Source organism: Clarias gariepinus, chromosome 6 (genome assembly GCF_024256425.1).
Source record: "Clarias gariepinus isolate MV-2021 ecotype Netherlands chromosome 6, CGAR_prim_01v2, whole genome shotgun sequence".
Lineage (NCBI taxonomy): Eukaryota > Metazoa > Chordata > Actinopteri > Siluriformes > Clariidae > Clarias > Clarias gariepinus.
In genome coordinates, this window is record NC_071105.1 from 32498250 (window position 1) to 32519184 (window position 20935).

Here is a 20935-nt window from a genome sequence, read left to right on the forward strand (position 1 = left end):
CATATATTATTTATGTACAGCATATAAAACAGAAATTCTGTTTGGCCTGCTGCTGGTGTCTGGTTTTTGGGCAGCCGGTGCAGTGGGCGCCTCTCGCAATGTAACAGTAGACAGTGTCATCACCAGTGTTTATGTAAAACTGTGAGGTAATAATATATCTACAGTGTCATCACCAGTGTTTATGCAAAACTGTGAGGTAATAATATATCTGCCGAAACATTGGAGCAGTGTGAGGAGCGTTAACGAGTTGACTCCACACTTTATTCGCACGAGTAATAGTAGCACGTTGGGCATCAGGATCCGTATATGGGCAGAGACACAGGTACCCTCTAGTTTAACCCAAAATCACCTATATCAAAAGTCACAGCAATACAAACTGATCAACTGAACCCACTGCAGTTCATGTATTGTCCCAACTATCTAACAGACGGTGCCATCACCACCACTCATCTGGCACTTACACACCTGGACAATAAAAGCACATGCTTGGGTCAGCATTGAACACAATTTCTTACCACCTGATAAAATACAAGCTGAGCCTGTTAGATTGGATTGGAACACCTCCCTATGTACCTGGATCCTAGTCTTTCTGACTAGGAATAGCCTCAGTCAGTTAGGATCTGGAACTTGTCATATTGGGTATCATTATTGGCCAGTTTAACAATGTCGTCTACAAAGTTCAGGTCTGTCAAATGATTTTGAAAGGTCCTGTTTCCACATGCACCATGTTTTTTTTTTTTTTTAATATTAAACTCTAGGGTGATGAGGCAAAGCATTGGGGAGGAGATGCATCAATCCTAAACTCAAGGATTTTGTCAATCAAGGATGGAAAATTGGTAATTTTAAAGAAAATAGTGTGCCCTTTGTTGTATAGGTTCATGAAGATGGTGATGATTTCCTCAACACCATTACAGCACCCTGAACATTTCATATGTTGTCATTTATGCAAAATTTTGACCCTACCAATTACATTTCACAGCAGACCATCAGACAAGGCAATCTACCATTGTCCAATTTTGGTGAGCCCATGTGAACTGTAACCTCAGTTTCCTGTTCTTAGTTGACAGGCACTCGATGAGGTCTGCTGCTGCTGTACTGTAGCTTATCTGGTTCAAATGATTGTGGTTTTTGATGGCATATGGTTAGATGGCCCACTTCCTCTTTAGTGTTTCAATTTGAATAGAATTTCAACCCTAAGTTTACACAGAGTCAAGACTATAATCATTCTTGGAGACAGTGAAAAAAACAAAAAAATGCTACTTTTCAGATCATGAATTATTCCCAATACTCCACCATGTCTTTTTTTAAAAATAAGAATTCACATACTCAAAGTATCAAAAAATAGAACAACTCACTATTACACCATAAAGTACATTTCAGACTTCATTTCTTATGACCGACATAAAATAGGAAATACATATTCTTTTGATAAAGTCAAAACATATAATTCAGAAATCAACATATCTTAGCCTGCTTGTCCATAAAAGTTTTTTTTATGACATTAAATATTTTTGCATAGCATATTTTCATCCCACTTAAAAGGAAAAATAATATAAATAAAAAGGTCAACCAAAACAAAACCACTCACTGAAGGTCATTATCATTGTTTTATTAAAAAGCGTCTGTACAGGTTGACTAAAAGAGCTCGAGCACCTCTATTGAATACTGGCCCATCTCTTGGGACTGCTTGGATTGTTTGAGTGCTTCCAGGCTTCCTTCAATCTTTCCCAGTTCGGAGTACAACTTCACCTGAAGATAGTAATAAAACTCAATGTAAAATATCTGCTTACAGAACACCCACACACTTAAAAATAGATAAATAAAAAAAATTATACAGAGTTTCTACCCTGCAAAGTCTCTGTGCATCTGTTACCATAGAAACAATCATTTAGATGAGTGCAAATTGTTACTGGTAAAAATTAGAAATAGAATAAACGTTCAATAATGATTTGTAAAAATAAAAAATAAAAAAAAAGGAAAAAGTTGAACTTTTCTGGAAGTGGTGACTTACCTGTGATCTTACAAACTTGTGAAGGCCGGAGAGCAAACTTTTAGCTTCAGGAGCCAAAACCAAAACTGTAAAGTGAGCGTCGAGCAACAAGCACACCCAATCCAAAATCTATATTAATAATAAAAAAAATGAAGAATAAAAATTGTACATTTGAAGCAGCAGGGAGATTGAAATTCTGCGCTTACACAGGAGGTAAAAATCAATAAATTAAATTTCTCTACAACACTGATACACACCGACCTTTGATTCATAAACAGAACATGATCATGACTTAAGGAATGTAAGAATTCTCATTTTATAATGTTAATAAAATTACCTATGATTTGTTATCTACGACTAAGATAAATGCTTTAAAAAGAAAAAAAAAAACAAAAAAAAACTGATAAACCCAGTGTAAGGATCTATCAAGTGATGGATACTTTAAAGCACTTTTGTAAGTTGCTGTGAATAAGAGCGTCTGCCAAACGCCTCAACGTAAACAATCTACAACAGACCTGATTTATGGCTGGCATTCGTAAGGTGCGGATCCGAGAGTGAGCATCTTGAGAATATTTTAGGTACAGGAACCTCAGGTACTGCAAGAGGAGCTGAACACACAGACGGTACATAGAAGAGGGGAAAAAAAATTAATAAAAAAAAACTGTAAGTGCCCCAGGGTGCTTTCATACTTATGACCTTTGGTTCATTTGCTATTTGATAAAAAACAAAAAAAAGAGTAAGCATTAATCAAGTGTGGGGGAAAAAATAAACAAGCATTTTACCACTTTTATCCAATTATACAATTAACCCAATTTCATAATTATACAATTATAACATTTAAATTTTTCTCAGTTTTTTTTTGTTCCAAGGTTCAAATACTCAGGCACATCTTTGTCCTTTGGCTCAGTTCAGGAATCTGCACATATACCACACACAGTTCTGTGTACTTACTATAACCTGTGAGACGCTGAGGTCTTTTAGATGGGGAAGGAGAAGACTGTCACTGTACGGCGTCTGCAGAACCTCGTTACTAAAAACCAGATTAAGGAAAGACTTCACACACGAACAATCTTATTCGGGTCTAAAAGATCTAGTCTTGATCATCACATATCCACATAAAGCCTGAAAGAAAAGCTGGCGAGTTCAGGATACAGTAGGGCTCCTTTGTTTATTCCCACAGGACAGCTCATATCCAGAGTTAATGGGTCTCTGCAGGGTTTGGAGCTGAGAGCTAGGGTTTCTGAAGGCACGTCACAGCTTTCCTCGTCAGCTGGGGGAGGACAGAAGCCGTTGGGCTGGTCTGCGCTTGAGTCGGGACTTTGGGCGAGAGCCTTCATGAAAAGCAGACTGTCTGCTTCAAGATCCATGTGCTCCAATTCTGTGTCTGGGATACTGGAGAGGGAAGAAGGAGGGGAGCGAGAGAGAGAGAGAGAGAGAGAGAGAAAGAAAGAGAGAGAGAGAGAAAACAATGGAGAAAGATTTTAAAAGTTCATCCGCTTCAACTGATGTTTTATCCATTTCTGCCTCCTTTACCGAACACTTGATTCAGTTATTAAATATTGCTTACGATTCAGAGACATATAAAAGGATGTATTCCAGATGTTAACCGTGTCAAAAACATGGAGACAACACTAAAGGAAGCTGTTAACCAAGAGGTCATGCAATCAAGTAGATGAAATGAGCACTGAACGTGATTTGTTCCCACCAGCACGAGAAGGTGTTCGGATGGATTCATCACCAAGTGACTCACCTAAGGATAGTTTTCAGACAGGCGCAGGTAACAGCTTCAGGAATATCAGGAAAGAGCTGCAGGCAGAGCTGACAAAGGCGGAAGTCACTTTTCTCTAAAGCCAGCATCAGCAGGTCAGGACACACGCTACACACACAAACAAAGGCACGATGGTACATTCTGTGATTAACAGAATTAAACATATCCCAAAGAACAAAGTGGCTGAGAAACTTAAAAGTCTCTGGATGTCTTTACAACACTCTCTCACCTGTGGCAGAGGTAGTGTGTGTCGACCAGCTGCAGGAGGGCAGTGTGTGGGTAGAACTCGGGTTCTTCTTGACCCCGTGCAACTAGTTCGCACGCCAACCTTCCGGCCGAGAGCTGTAACGCTTCCTGCTCCGTTCCACTGAGAAACTCTTGCACCTGTCTCTCCACCTCCTGTACATCGCTTGTCTACAGGATGCAGACATTAAACACACATTAAGAATGACCTTTAAAAAGCCTTTATTAATTACACCTTGAATGCTCATGGATATACCTTTCCCAAATATTGCACACATTACCTTTATGTTCTCAGTCATCTGCTCGACTGTTGGACACTGCTGGCACTTTGAGCTCGTCTTCTACAGAGGAAGTAAAGCATCAGAAAACAGTGCACCCAGTGACACCAGCTGTATTTTAATTTTGACTGAAGAGATTTCACATTACACCATAATCCCTAACAAATAATTGGAAACGTACCCAAGCAGTTCCTTCTCTGGAAGTATCATTTGTTATTATTATTATTATTATTATTATTATTAAAGAATAGCTGTCATATTAGATGAGACTAATGCAGCTGATAAACATATTCCTTTATATACACGAGGGGCGTTTAAGTCAATCTGGGACTTGTGATGATCTGTAAATGTTTTTACGGTTTTATTCCCCAGAAAGAAGACTTCAAGCACAGTACGGAAATTAGAATCTTAATCACAGTAAAACACCCGAACTGTGAAAATATTTTTAAGGATGGCAGTGAACAAAAATCCAGGCAGAGGTGACGTAAGCTCCCTGCACTCTTCCCTGTAAACATTCAGCGAGAGGAACGCATTATCCTGGGAAAATAAATAAATAAATACCCACAGATAAAACGTTAACCACTTGCGGAAGAGATGCATCCGTTTGTGAGAACTGTACACACACTCGGCTTGGAGTTATCCTGACCTTACTTTAAGCCATTTCCACATTCTTGGGAGTAAAGGAGTTCCTGGGAGGCCAGCGTTCCAGATGAGAATCAGGCAGTCAAAATTTGGCTCTGCCATACTGAGAGAACTTTCTACCTTAAATGGCTCCAAGCACTAATGAGATGCTGGGATAAGTGTATGAGTGTAGCAAGGAATTATATAGAGAAATTAAGTTACAGTTTTAATTTTCATAACCGTGTTCTGAACAAACAAAAGTCCAAGTATGACTTGAAAATCCTTCATGTGTGTGTATATAAAAAGAAATATTTTTAAAAGTGATTTGGGAAAAAAAAAGCCCTGAAACACACACTGATTACATGTAGCACAAATCTGCTTGAAAAGTGAGAACCTGGCAACATGACAGTCTTTGAGACTGAAACGTGAATTTGCATATTTAGATAATCTGACCATGAGTTAATGAAGAGCCCGATTAAAGCTAGTGTTTTCTTCAACATAAACAATAAACAAGTCCAAGAAGGAGTTGTATACTAGGTCTCTTACAGTCCTGCGTGTGGACAAACTCCGGGTCTTTGATTGCATGTGTGTTTGCGTCGTGCTGCCATGAAGCAGGTCGTTCCAGGATGGTACAATTGCTGGACCCTTGCCCTCTATATTAAAGAAAACAAAAAGACACTTATAGCTAAATATTCACAATATCCTTCTTAACATTTGTCATATAGTACATCACAAATATCACATTAGTAATAGTTATCAGACTATGAAACTAACAACGTATTTTAAAATTAGTTCGACTTCTACATTTCAACTACTCCTGCTGTATAACACAGCTGTATATGCAGCCACAGTATATACACACACACACACATCAGTGTGCCAAGTGGGAGTTATTACTATTACTACCGTTAGCGCTGGTCTGTCTCAGCTTCCCCATGGCATTGGCCAGAGAGGACTTCTCACACTCAAAGGGAATCACAGAGAGGGTTTTCCCATGACACACAAACAGCTTGCTGGAGTAACACCACATCTGCATATACAAGAGAGAAAACAATACACACGTCATCTTACATCAGCAATGACACAGTACCTCAGAATTAAGATTTTCAGTATTAAGTATTTAACCTGGTTAACTAGTTCATAGGATATTCAATGTCCAGAACAATACATTAAACATAACACCATAAAAAAGGAAGCATTTAATGAAACATTTAGTTTGCATGCATGAAAATGAACTACAAAAAGCAAACTGTGACAATACAATACAAACGGTGTTCAAGTCAAATTGGGACTTTTGATTAGGCAAAAGTCAGATACGAAAGGAAAAAAAATTCCTTTAAGTCCTTATATAACCACCTGCTACACTACAAGCCGTTCATCACTAGTGTTTGAATATTGAGTTTCCTCAGTATGCCAGGTGGAGTAAAGTCAGGACCCATACAGGATGTTTATAAATGATTGCATGTACAGTTGTGCATGTTCTGCAAGTTGGTGACAAGTTCTGTTAATCTTCAAATATTTCATTTGCTGAATATCTATGGGACATTCTCAGCAACTGCAGCGGGCTCTGAGCCACCTTGGCTGGGATCGGCCGTCGCGGATGTACAGCCTTCCTTAAGATATGTGCAGCATTTAACTGTTTTACATTTAAGACTCTGACCACTGTAATGTGCCTGAATTCTCAGTTTTAATGCCTTCATTCACAATAAATTAATAAATAAATAATCAAAAGTCCTGGTTTGAATTGAACACCCATCATATAAATCATATGATCTAGATTATTTAATTATATTTGTTATATGTACGTGTCTGTACATGTATACATAAAAGGTGCGTCTGACCTGCCCATATATTTTGCCTGGGAGTTCTCTGGCAGCCTGCAGAGTCTGAAAGTGTGTATTCCAGAGGCACAGGAAATCTACAAGAGACAACCGGTTTAAAAATGAAACAACAAATTCAAAAACCCTAACATGTATTTAGACTGAATAACACCAATTGCGTTTTTTCAACCCCCCCAAAAAAACCCTCTTTCCAGTTGTGTTTGACTGATGGCATTTAGTTAGTAACCTAGTAACCCAGACTTCAAATCAGTAAACTTCAAAGCACTTTTTGTAAGTCGCTCTGGATAAAAGCATCTGCCAAATGCCTAAATGCAAATGTATGCGTATGTATGTGTGAGTGAGGTACCTTTCCCAGTTCTGGCTGAGGGATGTGGTACTCCCAGCACAGCCAGGTAAGCCTGGTTAAGAGGCAGGAGCGAGGCACAGCTCAGCTCATCGTCTCCAGCGGGCAGCTGTAAGAGCAGAGAGCGTGGCAGAGGGTGAATTTCTTCATCCGGCGAAGAAACCACAGGCTGAGCTACCAGGATGCTCTCATACACACCACCGCTACGTACTAGAGGGGGGGGGAAGGACAGGTCAGGATTGAAGTATTTCTAAATCATGCTTTTAATTTAACCTGAATTATCCTAATATTAGGATATTTCTACTCAAATGATTAACACCCCATTTCTATCAACTCCATCTAAAGTCAGTCCATGGAATTTTTTTAACCCTAAAATCACTAGTCAGAGGACAGATTCACACTAAACAAGCCTTGACATGAAGACAGATAGAAGCGTACACAGGTAAAGCAGGTGTATGTTTCCGTCTCTGTAGGTGGCGGTGTAGCTGAGGGGAGCCGATTCTCCAGGCTCCATCTCCAACCTGTGCTTCGATAGAGTGTTAGGATTGAACCTCTGGACATACAGGAAGTGTTCTCCTTTCTGAAACACAACACAGCAAATCTTACAACTCTCACCATATGCTGGCAGTATCGTCAACTCTGCTGGTGATTAGTTACAGTAATTGAAGGCAAAGAGAGACCATGTAAAAGAGCCACGATAATCAACAGTGTACACGACTTATACTGGGCATGAATTAATTTGGTGAAATATAGTTGAGCAAGTGTGTGTGTTGTACCTGCTCTGTGCTAAAAAGAAGGATGAGTCGCTGGTTTGCCTGCACTGCATTACTCCACCTACAGACAAAAACGAGTATATTTAACTTGAAGCAAGTACCTCTACAAGGCCTTTTGAGCATGGAGTGTGAGGGATAGCACTAAATATGGCAACCCTGAACAAGTGATCACAGTGTACAGTAATCTAACTGCATAGAAAACATTTGTTTTTTAAGCACCTTAACTTTCAATCATATGTGAAATTATTGCTTTTTGGCCATTTCCAATTATACACCTTTGGTGAGCCAGCTCACCTGATGACCTCCTCCTGTGACAGCACCTCCTCTACGTGCTGCTGAGGAGCAGCGAGGAGCGAGTCGAGTTGTCTGACAGCACCGCATCGAAACAGAACGACCGGCTCCTGCTCTGGGGCTGAGTGCACCCTGTAGATCTCAGCTGATACCTGTTCAACACACACATAATCATCAGGTTGTACACAGAAGTTTTTTGTTTTTTTAAGAAAAAAAAACTTGAGTCCATACTTAAGTAAAACACACACTTACTGTTGCTTTGAAGGCTTTGTCAAGACTGAGTTCATCATCTTTCCAAACTCTAATTACCTAAACAAATCATGAGGAGATACACCAGTTAGAAAGAGACAATAACTAAAAAGACAAAACAAATAGATATATAACAGAGAACTACAATATTTATAGCTACAATAATGCACTTATCTGATTTTTTAAATGAAAGATTAACATCATTTAACTTTATTTAAAACACATCAGGATATGCAGTAAGGGGAAAAACACTGAAGGTCAGTCAGTAACATTATCTCCACACACCATGCATCACTTCACGACATCACTTATTCATTTCTGTTAACTCCACACTTTTGTCATATTTTATTCTCTTCTTGTTCCTTTGGCCCATTTTCACTCACCTTCTCATCTGTAACAACCACATATTCATTGGTCTGTGTATTATAGACAGCAGGACAGGACAAACGCTGACCCTGTTTCACTGCCCAGCTGCCCAGCGGCTTCTGATCAGAAACCTGAGAAGAGTAAGCACACAATGACATTAATGCTCAATGACATTTTGTGTTAGAAATGTTTTAATTTCTAACATTCATCAATCACTGTATCTACAGGCAGCAACGCCACTTTGAGTGTTGTTCGAATCACACTATCAGCAGTTGATGTTAATAATTCCAATAAACTCAAGGGTGAATTCTACACTGCCTGGCGCAAAAAAAGTTACACACTAAAATTTCAATCAATCGCCTTTTGCACTGACTACAGCACACAATGTGGGGACCAGTTCATGTGCAAAAATTGTTCCTCATGCTCCCAGAAGCGCTTTTACAATTTTAGTACTGGAATATGCCTGTACCATCGGGGAAGAAAAACTTAATTCATAGGATAACCAGGTCATTCAGATTGTCTGCTGATTTCATTTTCTTCCCACATAACGTTGCTGAGCGCAGACCTGACCAACTGAAGCAACCCTAGATCATAACACTGCGCCCAGAGGCTTGTACATCACTTCATGCACATCCCTTCTTATTCTGAAGCTGGACTCATCACACTTTGTTCATCGCTTCAAACTCTATGCTCCCTAGCAACTTCAAGCCTTTCTTTTCAGACAGCCTCATATGAAAAAAAAATAAAACTGTCAATTTTACTATTAAGCACATCTCTGATTTTCACTGTTGATTTTCTTTTACCATGCAATTTCAAGTGTTTACATGATCTCGGTTCAGGACCATCCTTCCAGATTTTCATAATGTGTCGAAGGGTTCTTAAGCCAGTTCCTGCAAGTTCAAGTCTCCTTAGTTGCTTTGTTTGCTTGACGTAGTCAAATTTGATCATTCTGAAATGACGACCTGTTTTTCTTTAGACCAGACGGTGTATAAGCGACAAAGTGATAGCCTGCTTGACATGTCAGAATATACAATCCAATGACAAGGAAATATCTGCATTATTAATCATAATCGTTCGGAATATTTTATTAAATTACTACAGCATTAGTTGTAACCATCCTGAAAACGTTTTTTTTTTTTCTCGCGGTAACAATTTCAGGGTTTATTTCTATCCATTAAAATGATTAGTTGAGGAACTGCCATCACCATGGAGAAGCTCGACATAATTTTTTTTTTTGTTTTTACATTTAAGGACGAACAGTTCGGGGTTAGCACTTTGTAAACAGTCAGTATGTTTTCCACTGAGGAAAAATCATCAGACAAACAATTACTTTTTTCGTAATTCCATGACAATGTCCTGTATAGTGATTAAAAAGGAAAATATTTTGTTCCATTAGTTTAAAAGAGCTCAAACTGGTATAAGAAGAATAAACATTTGCTGTAGTGGGACTGCATCATACCATCCTGTCGTTGATTATTTTCCTAAAACCACACGAGACTGAGAGTGTGTCAATACTTATTATACTAATGTGACATTTGTATCTAGTGTAGTGGTGTTGTAGTGCGCTAATGAGGGTGTAGGGTGCTCACAGAGAGACATCACGCCGTTTGGGATTCAGCCAGGTGATACACAACTTCTCTCCTTGTGATGAAGTTGCTCGTCTAGATATCTAACTAGTTAAGCTACCGTTGTAGCGTTAACGTTAATCCAGCGAACGGCTATTAAAAAGATAACTTTCACACTCCATAGTAAGTTTATGAACAGATTAAACAGCTTTAATAAGCGCCTTCTTCACCCCTCGATGTGTTTACACGCCGAGCGAGCTAGCTAGCAAGCTAGCAGCGCGTGCCGGCTCTCTCTCTCTCCCACCCTGCCTCGTTGCTTCCGCCCCGAGTTTATTACCTTGTACACGGTGACAGAGCGCGCGCAGTCGGTAACGATCACGCGGTCCGCGTCTCCGTCCGGTTCGATCCCCTGAATCCCCGAGTGCGCCGAGTTCTGCGTTAGCACGAGCCCGCACAGCGTGTACGCCTCGTACAGCGCCGCCATGTTTCTGAGCGACACCTACAAATCATCGCGAGATTACACAGCGAGAGGGCACGAGCCAATCCGCGACAGCGCCGCGTGCTGAGCGTTCACTGTGAGGTTACTCACTCCTGCCACCTAACGTCCAGGAGGATATGGTTCCCACAACACAGTCCCTGTGGTGACACTTTAGGGGGATGGAATTCTGTATAACTTACTAAAGCATGAGAACGAGATACTATGTTATGGTCTTAACTAAGTATGATGCATGGCCATGAGATACTATGCTTACCGCGTGAAGACAAGATAGTTTATTTAGTCTCTTGTAAACTACGGACAAATGTAAATAAATTTCGTTTTTTAACTTCAGAATAACAATCATCCTGTCACATCTGGGATATGAATGAACTCATTATGATGTTCTTAAATCATGACCACAACATAGTATCTCGTGGCCATCTATTAAACCATTTTGTTCCCAGGCCTTAATAAGTCATAGCCATAACATAGTATCTCATCCCCCGGCCATTAGTAAGTAATCCTGAGCACCACAGATAGAATTTCATTCCCTCACCTTAGTAAGTCATGATCTTAAGTCATGGCCACACCCATTATACTATCTCGTTCTCATGCCTTAGTAACCCGTGTCCACAATATTACACTCCCCACCTCCCCTGTCACCAGAGGGACTTCGTACTACGCTGGTTTATTGCAAAATTTTATGTTTTGTAGATATTTGTAAAGAAATATATTTGTTACTAATCTCCACAGAAAGAAATTAAAACTTAGTTCAAGTCAGTGCACATATACCAGACACAAGCATTTTCTCATAAAAAGATAAATATCCCACATTGCCCATATTATCTCAAACCAAATAATTCAAAATGTGCTATAATCTGATAAGACCATCAGAATTTTTGGGGTATAATTTTAGATATATTATTGTCACAAAAACCAGTAAACTTGCCACCCAAAGAACATCCCGCCCTGGGTGAAGCATCATGTTATGTGGTTCCGTCTCTTTAGCTGAGATCTATTAGGGATCTATTCAAGACAAAATAGAGGGAATCGTGCATACAAATGAATCTTTTTTGGCATAAAACCTGTGAGAACTGAAGATGAGAAAAGATGAATCCTTTTAGCATGACAAGACCCTAAAGTCAACAATAGTACAGTTCCAGATCCACCACACTCCCAGGAAATGCCCAGATCTTAATCCTGTTAAAACCTTTGGAATTACCCAATAAGGGCTCTGCACAGGAGATCCTGTGAAGTATTTTATGAATCTGGCAAGGAAGAGTGAAATAAAATCCCCAAATACTAATGTGATTTATGAGTAGACTCCTACAAAAATGGATTAAGTGTTGTCTTGAACGATTGAGGTGCTTGAAAGAAGTACCAGTTAAGGGGGTAAGTACAGTTGACAAGGCATGATCTATCCCTGTAAAATGTCTTTACATCACAAAAACCTGCAAGTATAAAAGGGGTTTATATATTTTACAGGAAATAAACAAAATGAACTGTTTGTTTTTGAGGTTATTAGAAACCAGTGTGCTGTATATTATTACATAAACAGAATAGTGTTGCAAAGTAAATATTAGCAGCTATTAATTTAACTGTAGTCATTTAAGCATGTGTTGACTTTGTGGTTTTGCTTTTGCAGCATTTCTATTTTTAAATGTTCTTAGATTTTTATTTTTGTTCTGCATTTGCAAGCACGTTTCTGTAATGTTCTTGCCTTGTATTTGTCAAAGAGGCCACCGTACTAATCTTCAATTTGTAAGAAACACACATAAATGATATCATCTCCTCCATGATTCTCCATAATAACTTGAGAAACACAAGCAACATCATAGCAAGTCAAGTTTTATTTGCTACAAGATTTAGGAAAACAATAATTACAATGGATCAGAACAGAATATACAGGAACCTATAGAAGGCAAAAAGGACGACACTCGGTCGTGGATGAGGACTCTTATCAGGGAGGAAGCTGCCTCTGGAGGCAGCATGACATCACCAGAAATTTATAGCTAAAAAATGAAAATTTTTGGTCCTCTCCTTTAGGCCTAGATGGCAAAGAAAGCCTTAGGGAATGAAACCCTAAAAAAAAAAAAGACTTTAGGAATTCAGCCCTCATTACTTTAACAATACAAATTTTTAAAGAATAAAATACTAAACCTGAACAATCCCCCAAACCGACAAGCTGTTAGGATTTTTATTAGTATGGCTTCAAATTTAATTCCAAATTCTGAGCAGAAATTCTATTTTTCTCACACTATTTTAATTAAGATGAATCATCAGACCATCATCGGATCCATAGTTCCATTGTAATTTTTAAACAATATGCAAAAAACATAATAATGTTTTGAAACATTATTCAGTGAGGCAGGTAAAGTTGTTTTTTTAAAAAGGAAATATCGCAAAATATTGTGAGAGAATCTTAAATCAAAGTAAGAATATCATGGCATTCTAAACATTGTATTAAAAATATAGAAATCTATATGTACCTAATTGTAATCGAGGGAAACCCAGCAGGAATTTTCGGTTGTTAAAATGTTGTAGTGCTGTAATTTGCCAGTGTTACAGATTTTGGGACAACTTTAGTATTAGGTTGTTTTAGAAAGTTAGAATGACTTTGGAACAATGTTGACTACTAACGATTAACATAAAAAAAATATTAATACCAAACGGCAATGAGCGCCAAACAAACAAATAAACAAAAGAAACAGCAATTTGCTAAAATATTAAATTGTGAAGAATCCAAATGGGTAAAAACACGCTTCTGAGGTCTGTTGTGTGGAACATGGATGTGATACTGTACACATTACAGTACAGCAATTCGGGAGTTAAGTTGCACCTCAGTACTTCAGAAAGAAAGTGAAACTAAGAGGTAACATTACAACACTAAGAGATGTGTGACATGAGATGCACACACTGTGTGTGAGAAACCTACTATAATAGACCATGTTTGTTAATTGGCTTAAATCTTTCTTTTTTAAGGTTGTATTTGCAACATTGGTTTTTAAAAAATGAATTAATTTTAAGAAGGGAGATGTGCAGAGCTGTGGCAATTACAGAGGCATAAAGCTAATGAGCCATACAATAAAGCTGTGGGAAAGAGTAGTGGAAGCGTATATTGTTTCATTCCTAGAGAGAGTACATCAGATGCAGTATTTGCTTTAAAGATGCTGGTGGAGAAGCACAGAGAAGGTAATAAAGAGTTGCATTGTGGATTTGTAGATTTAGAGAAAGTGTATGACAGGGTGTTGAGAGAGGAGCTGTGGTGTTGTATGAGGAAGTCTGGAGTGGCAGAGCAGTATGTTAGAGTGGTGCAGGACATGTATGAGAGCTGTAAGACAGTGGTGAGATGTGCCAGAAGAGTTAAAGGTGCAGGTGGGTCTGCATCAAGGATCGGCTCTGAGCCCCTTCTTGTTTGCTCTGGTGATGGACAGGATGACAGATGAGGTTAGGCAGGAGTCTCCATGGACTATGATGTTTGCAGATGACTGTGTGCTTTATAGTGAGAGCAGGGAACAGGGGAAGGAAAATTTGGAGAGGTGGAGGTACACTCTGGAAAGCAGAGGAATGAAGGTTAGCTGTAGCAAGAAAGAATACATGTGTGTGAATGAGAGGGACCCAAGTGAAGAAGGTGCAGGACTTCAATTACTTAGGGTCAACGGTCCAGAGCAACAGAGAGTGTGGAAAGGAGGTGAAGAGGCAGGTACAGGGAGGTTGGGATAGGTGGAAAAAAGTGTCAGGTGTGTTTTGCGATAAAAGAGTATGAGTGGGAATGATAGAAAAGGTGTACAGGACAGTGGTGAGACCAGCGATGCTTTACGGCTTAGAGACAGTGGCACTGAAGAAAAGACAGGACGCAGAGTTGGAGGTAGCAGAGCTGAAGATGTTGAGGTTCTCCTTGGGAGTGACAAGGATGGATAGGATCAAGAATGAGTTCATCAGAGGGACAAACCATGTCAGATGTTTTGGAGATAGAGAGGCCAGATTGAGGTGGTTTGGACATGTTCAGATAAGAGATTGTAAATAAATCGGCAGAAGGATGCTGAGGTCCAGGCAGGAGGTCTAGAGGAAGACCAAAGAGGAGATTTATGGATGTAATGAGAGAGAACATGAAGTTAGTTGGTGTGAGAGAAGAGGATGCAGAGGATAGGGTTAGATGGAGGCAGATGATTCGCTGTGGCAACCCCTGAAAAGGAACTGCCGAAAGACAAAAAAAAAAAAAAAAAGAAGTATTCACCATCATTTTAACGTGAATTTATTGATAAATTTGTCATTCGAACTTTCAAAAACACTATTGTCCCCGACGGTGAACCTCATTACAACGTTGTCACAACTATATTACAACGCTAGTCCAGCGTTAGGGTTCCTGCTGGATTGTGAACACTTATTAAAATTTAACAAATACGGAATGTAATATTTAGATTTCAGGTATGGCTAAATAAAAAATAAATGTAAATTTTCAGTTTTATGTATATATATATATGGATATATAAATCACCCCATTGCTACTGATTGAAAACAGGCCACAGAGGAAGTAAAGAACAAACCGCAAAACATCAAGAACCAAATCACTATTTATCAAAACGTACAAAAATCTAAATATCCAAAAACAACAAAACTAAGCCAAAAAAAAGCAAGGCTGTCAAATACAAATTTAATCTGCCTCGTTTTTGTTGATGATCCAGGCATTTCTGTAGAATGGAGCTCGCAATTAAAACAAGTCAAGCAAGAAATGTTCAAAATAACAACCTTGCATGTACAAGCAAACAAAATATCTATTCCAAAAGGAAGAAACTGTACAAAAATCTTATTTACAAACCCAGTTCAGGCAGAAGCACAATAGAAATCATTTCCTGGCATCATGGCGCAGAAGTACACAGCACCATGCATTAAAATTCATGGGCATTAAAATTCATGTTTGACAGAGAAAACACACAGGGAATGTTCTTAAAGCAGCAATAAGAACCTTGCAAAATATAATAATTATTTCCATTTTATGTGTTAAACAGAAATGTTCAGATTCCTTTACTACCTTTTGAATCCAACAGACTTCCAGTCAAATGCTTTTGAAGACAAATGCTGCCTGATAAACCACCTGTAATGATCATTTTTGTCACAATAACACTATTATGTGTTCGGAATAATACACAGTGGTTTGTTGGGGGTAAAACACATTGTTAATGCCGTGGCAACAAATTTAAAAGAAAACGGTCCATGTATTCAAAAAACCTCATTATGTGGTCAAGAAAGATCTTACTTGTTCATGCACAGAATCCAAACCAGTTGTAATGCTTTGTGTGTCATATAAACATCGCTTCTCATTGTTCTATGTAAATTGCCATTAATGGTATACAGTCAATAAACATTATATCAAGATTCTAGGTATAACAACTTTAATTTTTAATAAACACAGCACAATTTTTTTTTTCATAAAATGCAATAAAATAATATTTCATGTGGCAACATGTTGTAGTTAGGGAGCATTTCTGGACACAGCTCAGGACAAAGCCTGCAATTCAGAAAGCAGCAGATGGACCGATTTCCTCTATGGTTTCTTATTTTAATATGTTAATATGTAAAAAAATCATTTGAAATGTTAATAATTTTTTTTACCTTTAACAGAAACAAGCCCCTGACAAGAAAAGGCTAAAACCTTAAGGACATAGTTTGGATTTTTATTGTCCTAAGAAGTCTGTCTTAAAGCTCAAAAATTCAGAATTGAGGTGCATAGAAGTAACATTACATTACAATAGATCTTGTTTGAAAGATTATCCTGCTCTGCACACTAAATGTGAATTTTGTCACCTAGAACGTGAATACTGTAAAACATTAGCTGTTTTTGGTCTTTCGGCTGCTCCCATTAAGGGGTCACCACAGCAGACCATCATGTTTTACAGTGAATACACTTCCTGACGCAACCCTCCCATTTTATCCGGGCTTGGGACCGGCACTGCATCCAGTGGCGGGGTTTGGACATTGGGTGGGAACTGAATTCGAAAAAACCTACCACTGAGCCCCCACAATACCCTTGAGAGTATAATGTAAGTGATTGGGACTAAATTCGACAACCCTAATTCAGTGCAGAAACGCATTCCAACTCGTCCAACTTTGTTCGATCAATTTAGCTCACCGAAGCTGCAGAAGCCTCACGTGAGTCTCGGCTGAACTTTGAAATGCATAAAACATAAAGAGGGTTGTGATATTTGGCTCCAAATTCTTACATTGCATTTACATTTTGGGTGACTTCATCGTTGTTTTGCAGAGCAGAAACATTTATAATTAGGATCTATGGTAATGTACTTATATGCTTACAGTACATCAAAATTAAAACATTCAAACTATCCCTTTATAGGTTCAGTCAGTGATTTTTATTATAATTCTCAATAATTCTGGTTCAGTGTGCCAATTTGCTTAAAAGTGAAATTGGGATTTTATGTACTACATGGTTGCCAGGAGCACATATATTCCACATATTTGGTGGATTTTATAAGACTAGTAATAATAATAAAAAAAGCAAAATTTGCAGTAAAGCAAATAAATGGAATTATATTGAATGAATGTTTTGCAAGTGTAGGCTTTGATAAATCAAGGAAAACTATACATGCACAAAGTCTATACGCTATGAAGAAAACAATTTCTGTTGCATTATATAATTGCAAATCAGAAATGAGTGCACACAACGGTTTCCCAAGAAAAGACTAAGAGATAGAAGTAAAGGGTGTCTCCCAATTTCCAAAATAGTTTCAGGGTTGTTTTTGTATTAGATAATCCTGCTATATAATGACTTTTTTTGTCAGTGCAACTGATGCAATATTTTGATAATTCCCATAAGCAATTACCACGATGTAAAAATGTTCTTGCACATGCTTAAGGAGGGATTAAACACTGGGTCCATTTGTACTTAAAATGTTATTTAAAACTAAGAACTATTCCCTGCATCAGTAAGTTTAGGACGGTATTAAAGACTCAAGGTAGCAGCGTCGTCAAGTATTTCCTTCTTTTTTTTTTTTTTTTAAGAAATGGCTCTGGGTGCAAGTTGTAAAATAGGTTTCAAGGTGCTTCACACTTCCTCCCAGTCATTAAAAAAAATCAAGATACTAAAAAAAAAAAAAAACTAAAACAACAACAAAAAAAAGAAAAAAAAACTCTATAATCATTACAAGAATGTTTAAACATGACAAAGACATCTGTATAGAGATCTATCGATTGACATATTTACACATACATGCAGAGGCACTGTTGGAGCCGCTGTTTCACTCGGAGCATTCTCAGTGAACTTTTCCCCCTATATTTACTACATATATATGTAAATCGAACCAGCAGTCCCTGCCTCTTAAATGCATATACACAGGACCCTACAGCGCCTGTGACCAGTCCATGCAGAGTCTAACAAACTCCGTCGACGACATAAAGGGGAAGCAGCAGCTACTTTAGAAAGCAAATAGTTTTGACCTTTTTTAAAATATATTTTTTACAAGTACAGCCAGGAAAATTCCAAGTTCTTGGGTCACTTTTTTCTTTCCCTGACTTTCATTGCCTTTAACCAAGAACGTGCAGAAAAAAAAAAAAAAGGTATTTCCCTTTTCACTGATGTCTCAAGCCATTCTAAAAGCTGAAGGCGAAATCATCCGGTGTCCAAAGAAGACACCAGGAAAGGTAAGACTTACTGATTTCATTCATACATGCAGACGTTCTGTAACAGACATGCTTGCTTCAATCAAACATTCTATCCTACCCCAGACTGATATTCCAAGTACAGAAAAAATAAAATAAAAAATGAAATCCCCCCCCCCCCCCCCCCCCCCCCCAAAAAAAAAATAAAATAAATTATGTGCGGCATTCATGTATTAATTCTAACATTTTCACTGCTAGATTTTTCTACCCCACACTCTATGAGCATCCCTTACCCTCTTGCTGTGGTTGATGGTCAGATTGTCATAAGCTGCTTCCACACTTTTTTTCTTTTTGCGCCCCATTTTATTATATGCAGAAAACTTGTGTAAAGTAGATGTAACACATCTATTAAGACAAATCTGGCATGTAAGGACAAAACCCTGGAATCCTGGATGGCTGTTATTGAATTATCTGAGAGAGGACGTTGTATTTTTTCCTGCCGTGGCTTTGGAAAGGCTGGCACCAATGAAGACCTGAGAGGCGTTCTGATTAGGTGGATATGCATGCGTGTGAATATAGCTAAATGGAAATGAGGGAGGGGGGCTCCTCTCAAATAAAAAAAAAAAAAAAAGAGACAAAATAAAAACAAGAGTCCAGAAGTCTGAAATCACGCTAAGTTAAGTCCATATTAGGAACACACACTGCCATTAAAGCAACATATCAAATAACGAGAAATTCTGAACTTCTAACTTTTCTACTTTACTTTTTTACTCAAGTTGTTGCAGATCATTCAACTTTTTAATGCAATAAAATTGCCATAAAATTTTAAACTAATGCAAAATACTGTACCAGAATTATAATTAGCGGTCTCAGACTTTTGGATCACTGAGAGTTATTTATTTCCTGTCGATGTTCTGAGGTGCCTTTTGTTCAAAGATGCAGCTCATAATTTAAAAAATTATTCCAATCCAATCTAATAACTGTATTCCTGAAAAACTAATTTAAATACAGTATAATGTAGAGTATTGACATTTTTTTTTTTAAAGTTCATTGTTTAATTATTTTTTTCATAGCTCCTTTCTTCATTCCTTTAACTTAGAATGTATTTATAGATAGAAAAGGAAGGGGTGTGTCAATCTTTACATTACTGTTTTACTACATAACTACTACATAACTTTTACTCTGAAATGACACCTCGTGTTAATTCATGATCCTGATCAGGGATAACTGCTTGTCGTTGCTAAGGCAATAATCACCTAATCATATTCAATAATTTTATGAGAAAATGATGGGTAAAATAAAAAAATAATAAGTACTTTACCACAAGCCTTCATATGTAGACTTTATGGTCTGTTTTATATATACTGTATATATATATATATTTTTTTTTTAAACTTATGACCAAAAAAAAAGCAAAACATCACAATAACTGAATGTAGATATTGAATATTTCTGTATCCAAATATGAGAAAATATAAACAGTTAAGTCAGAGGCTACCTTGAAGCGAGGAAGCCCATTTACATGGTCAGAAACTGGAGTCTTTTAAAAATTTGCACGTGGAAGGAGCCAAGTGAGTGAATCGTGTTTACAAAATCCTGACTGAAGGAAGAAGTCACAAGGAGGCGTGGCACAGACCCAATTACTCTGTCTGGCTGGTTGCAGGGCTGAGAGAGGCGTGGTTAGGGGCTGGGACGGGCACAGACTGGCCGGGTTCGGGCAGAGTGAGCGTCTCGGGGGCGGATTTCTTGCGAGGTCGCTCCTTGGGAACGGAGAGGAACTCGGGGGCGTCAGTGTAGAGCGGGGTGGACGGAGCACTAGCCGGGCCGCTGAGAGCCAGAGATGAGAGCGGCATCTCGCCAATGGAAATGGACGGAGGGAACATGCCGATTTTCTGGTTGGTGGCCTCCTGGATCCTGCGCTCAAACTCTCTCACCTCATCCATTGTCATGTCTTTAAAAAAAAGCAAAAAAAGAAATATTAAAAAAAAAAAAGTGCCAGTCTGTTTTATATATATATATATATATATAGACCATATAGATTTTATGAAATATATCTATATGTTAAATTTCCATTTTCAAACTTTGAACTTTTCGCATTCTCCTCCTACTGTACTTCTTTACCTCTTTCACACTTTAACCAAAAGACATTTCATATGCAAAAGTATTTGACCATAAAAGCGCTTTTATGATAATACCAGTAGTTACGTTAAACCAAAGGAATGATGACAGAATGCATAAAGCCTGTTGGATGGATTATGAGTTAGGCGGTCAAGAAAGTGAGAGAGTCTGGGATTTTATTTCAGGTGATGATAATCAGTGTACTCACTGCTATATAAAAAAAAAAGTGAATCAGGGCAGAAGGGTGGATCTCGCTAAGGAAGAAGATATTTAAAAAGAAATCCACACATACGCTGACTTTGTCAAGGATTCCTAAGCCATCCAGAGATGGAGATGAATTGGTGGAATGTTCTTGCTGTTCATGGCAAACTTTAATGTTGGTTTTCTCATGCATGTG

The 20935-nt window shown here is 38.2% G+C and overlaps 2 protein-coding genes across 2 annotated transcripts in view; both read right to left on the minus strand.

Annotated features, from left to right (window-relative positions):
• Window positions 1-1588: 1588 nt before the first annotated feature.
• Window positions 1589-10813, minus strand: nol11 (nucleolar protein 11). Its single transcript, XM_053497734.1, has 18 exons — window positions 10666-10813; window positions 8781-8894; window positions 8401-8457; window positions 8152-8300; window positions 7861-7918; window positions 7523-7664; window positions 7088-7294; window positions 6742-6818; window positions 5807-5930; window positions 5447-5553; window positions 4283-4342; window positions 3988-4172; window positions 3741-3866; window positions 3143-3382; window positions 2942-3020; window positions 2506-2598; window positions 2012-2119; window positions 1589-1749 (listed from the first exon to the last, which is right to left on the minus strand). Exons 1-18 carry the CDS (start codon window positions 10810-10812, stop codon window positions 1636-1638), a joined length of 2187 nt encoding a protein of 728 aa, XP_053353709.1. The 5' UTR covers window position 10813; the 3' UTR covers window positions 1589-1635.
• Window positions 10814-18605: 7792 nt separating this feature from the next.
• Window positions 18606-20935, minus strand: part of LOC128526331 (cytoplasmic phosphatidylinositol transfer protein 1-like) — a 67969-nt gene continuing 65639 nt past the window's right edge. Inside the window, exon 9 of the mRNA XM_053498089.1 lies at window positions 18606-20371. Within this exon, the coding sequence (XP_053354064.1) occupies window positions 20061-20371 (311 nt within the window). The 3' untranslated portion in view covers window positions 18606-20060. The remainder of the gene's footprint in view (window positions 20372-20935) is intronic.

Coding starts and splice junctions, on each gene's coding strand:
- nol11 (XM_053497734.1), bottom strand. CDS start 10,812: ATGGCGGCGCTGTACGAGGCGTACACGCTGTGCGGGCTCGTGCTAACG. Junction 5,931..6,741: donor CAGGCAAAATATATGGGCAG/GTCAGACGCACC, acceptor TTGTATATGCAG/ATGTGGTGTTACTCCAGCAA. Junction 1,750..2,011: donor ACAAGTTTGTAAGATCACAG/GTAAGTCACCAC, acceptor TACTATCTTCAG/GTGAAGTTGTACTCCGAACT.